The 3,466-nt window shown below is 43.2% G+C and overlaps 1 protein-coding gene across 1 annotated transcript; it reads right to left on the bottom strand.

Moving 5' to 3' along the window:
* Window positions 1-675: 675 nt before the first annotated feature.
* On the bottom strand, window positions 676-3,425 carry COX7B (cytochrome c oxidase subunit 7B). The gene is made up of 3 exons (XM_085060067.1): window positions 3,267-3,425; window positions 1,420-1,544; window positions 676-875 (listed from the first exon to the last, which is right to left on the bottom strand). Exons 1-3 carry the CDS (start codon window positions 3,301-3,303, stop codon window positions 801-803), a joined length of 237 nt encoding a protein of 78 aa, XP_084916193.1. The 5' UTR covers window positions 3,304-3,425; the 3' UTR covers window positions 676-800.
* Window positions 3,426-3,466: the final 41 nt, after the last annotated feature.

Genomic DNA, 3,466 nt, shown 5'->3' with positions numbered 1-3,466 from the left:
ACGTGGCGGCGGCGGGGGGAGAGCAGCGCAGCCGCGCTCGGTGTCGGGACAGAAGGCGCGGCGAAGGGATCGCGACTAGATAGTCTCTGAGGTCCCTTCCAACCAAAACAGTCTGGGACTTTCTGATCACCAGACACCCGCATGACCCGGTGACTGCTCTCTTCCCACCCCATTTCTCTAATCACTTCTACCCCGAACAGAAGTTAAATGCAGAGACAGGCTTGCAACAAGATGAGCTTTCCGGTCCCTTCCATCTCAACTCGTTTTGTAATTCTACAAGAATTCATCAAGAAAGGCATGTTTCTCCTGGCATACTACCTGCTCCTGTGGAGCGTCTCCGACTCAGAAGTGAATTTAATTTCTCCACAACTCCCAGAGGTCACAGGGAGAAGCAGCAAGGCAGAGTGATTCAAGACATAAAAATCCTTTAGTGCAGAAAAACCAGGATCTCAGCTTTGTCATTAGCAGTCGGGGGTAAAGGGCTGTGCACTCTGCAGAGGGAACGCAGTGAGGTTGATTCACAAACACAGCTGGGTAAATGGACAACTCAACAATGTTCTGGACTTGTCCTTTATCCACCAGTGATCTTTACAGCAACAACTGGGACCATGAAAAATTACTTTGAGTTTTACACTATTTCTTAAGCAGAAGCAGAGGAAAGCTCGAAGAGCCACACAGGTTTCTAGGTATGTTTATTAGACCAGGAATGCCACTGTACAAGTGGTAATCAGGGAACAAATGCCATTACACGACCATTTTCTCAGTGAAAGTTTAGACCAGTTCATTTGAAGCACAGGCTGTTACTCCCTCCATTCTCTTGGAGTGACTCTGCCAATAGGTGAAAAGCCCCACTCAACATTAAGCTGTGTGAGCACCTGTAAAGGGATAAAACCCAAGATTATTACCTCTGAAATCAAAGAAACCTTCTGAGAGAGGCCTATTTTTATTGTTTTCAGTCCAGATTTCTTGTATTAGAACATGACATCTCGTTAATTTTCTAATTAAACAAGTGAAATGTATTTACATTGAATAGTATTTAAATGTTTCAGTTTTCTGTTTCAAAATATCCAACTTTAGAAGAAAGAATCTGGAATGTAAAACCCCACCACTATACTGGTATTTTCATCTAGAAGTTTTGCTGCTGAGAGCTGTACCTGTATAGGTTAGAAATCCCAAGTAAAATAGAGAACACTTGTGTTTCTCACACATTTTCTAATCATGCAATGGACTGACAGAAATTTGAGTAACAACTCAAAATCAAGCTAGGAACTAACAGAACTTTCACCTCTCTCACATCACTATTCACTTACGCAAGAAGTTCTTAAATTCTGACCACTGAATTTATTTCAAACAGGCAAAACTGACAGCTTTAAAGTTTGCAGCTCAAGTCACAAGAGAGAGGTGACAAAGCCAACTTACATAGCCCCAGACAGTGGTGAACATGGCAGCTCCACCAAGGAGGACCATGGCTCCGTATTTATCATGGAAGTCTGGCTCATGCTTGCGATGAGCTTGTCTGACTGCAGTGTGCTGGATGCCACGAGCTGAGGAGTGGGAAGAAGTACAGGAATCAACTCAAATATGTGCTCAAACCATTCACAGTCCTCATCTCCCACCAACAGAGAGGCAAGCGTTAGTGTTACGAGACTAAAAATGCTGGGAAAAAAATAATCTTTTGGACTTAGAGCTCTGCAATGACTCCAAAACACATGATATACACAAATCCTTCAACTTTTTTTTCAGCTCTCTGAATTTCCCTCTAGAAAGGTATTCCTCAAGTCTAATTTCAGTAAAAAAAATTCTCAAAGTTACCCTTTTCATTAATATATTTTCTTTAGTATTACTGTTTCTCTAATAACCCAACATAAGCACTGTCACGATGAAGCTCACCATGAAATTATGGGGTTGAAGATAGAAGTTGTGGGTAACACCTAATCCCTCAGCATTTTTGAGGGGAAGGGAGGGAGGTGAGGAAGGAAATGGAAATAACCCGTGGGCATGAGATAAATAATAGAGGAAAAAAAATACACAACAGTATCTTCAGGTGATGCATATTATAAATGTGCACTATAAAACATACACTTATTAAAGAGAAGACAAGAGTGAAAAATCAAAGCAGCAGCTACAATAGACAGATTGCCTGTCAGTTGTGTACAAAGCATTTGATGAGAGGGTGATGTGTGCTTAAAGACATTACAAAATAAAACTCTTTAGTGTCAGGTCAATGGTTTGCACGTTTCACCCAACCACGACTAGAGAAGGTATTGGCGATCCCCACAATGTTCCTACGCTCTGTGAGGCTGTGCAAGGTGTTTCTTTTAACATAAAAAAGGCTGCATGTCTAGCGAGAGCCGTTTATTTGAGGCGCCTGCAGGATGAGGATAAGCACAACATACCCCAGAGCAGAGGAGCAGACACTGTGGGGTTTGTATCACTGAAGTAACTCTAACCTTGACTTTAAGGGCTGGACATTGACTACACCTTGTCACCGCACGGTACCAGGCCACAATGTGCCTTCGGTACTACGAAAAAAAAACACCAAGGAAAGGAGTCTTAAGTCAAAAAGCAACTAGGAGGTAAAAAAGGCAGAAAGAAAGAAAGAAAGACAGAAAGAAAGAAAGACAGAAAGAAAGAAAGAAAGAAAGAAAGACAGAAAGGCAGAAAGAAAGAAAGAAAGAAAGACAGAAAGAAAGAAAGAAAGAAAGACAGAAAGAAAGAAAGAAAGAAAGAAAGACAGAAAGAAAGAAAGAAAGAAAGAAAGGCAGAAAGAAAGAAAGAAAGAAAGACAGAAAGAAAGACAGAAAGACAGAAAGGAAGAAAGGAAGAAAGACAGAAAGAAAGAAAGAAAGAAAGAAAGAAAGAAAGAAAGACAGAAAGAAAGAAAGAAAGAAAGAAAGAAAGAAAGACAGAAAGAAAGAAAGAAAGAAAGAAAGAAAGAAAGAAAGAAAGAAAGAAAGAAAGAAAGAAAGACAGAAAGAAAGACAGAAAGAAAGACAGAAAGAAAGACAGAAAGAAAGAAAGAAAGAAAGAAAGAAAGAAAGAAAGAAAGAAAGAAAGAAAGAAAGAAAGAAAGAAAGAAAGAAAGAAAGAAAGAAAGAAAGAAAGAAAAGAAAAGGGGAGGCGAAGGACGCCAGAGTCGCCCGCAGCCCCTGAGGTGCCCTCAGAGCCTCCCCGGTGCACAGCGGGCTGTGAGGGACAGTCCGCACAGGGAAAGGCACAACCCTCCGAGGAACCCCCCACACCCCGAGAGCCGCCCCTGTCCTTACCGACGAGGCTCCGCGCGGCCCTAGCCACCGGGAACATGCTGAGAGCCGAGCCCGTACCCTTGAACCGCTGAAGAACAAAATGGTCGCGGCGGAAGTGGCGGCGCGGCGGGGGCCTGTGGGTAATGCCGAGCTCCTCCTCGGTGCGGCGGAGCTCCGCGGCCGGGACGGGCTGGGACTGCGCTTCCCTGCGGCTTCTCGGC

Source organism: Lichenostomus cassidix, chromosome 4A, assembly GCF_008360975.1.
Source record: "Lichenostomus cassidix isolate B80296 chromosome 4A, HeHo_3.0, whole genome shotgun sequence".
Classification (NCBI taxonomy): domain Eukaryota; kingdom Metazoa; phylum Chordata; class Aves; order Passeriformes; family Meliphagidae; genus Lichenostomus; species Lichenostomus cassidix.
This window is presented reverse-complemented; position numbering and strand designations above follow the sequence as displayed.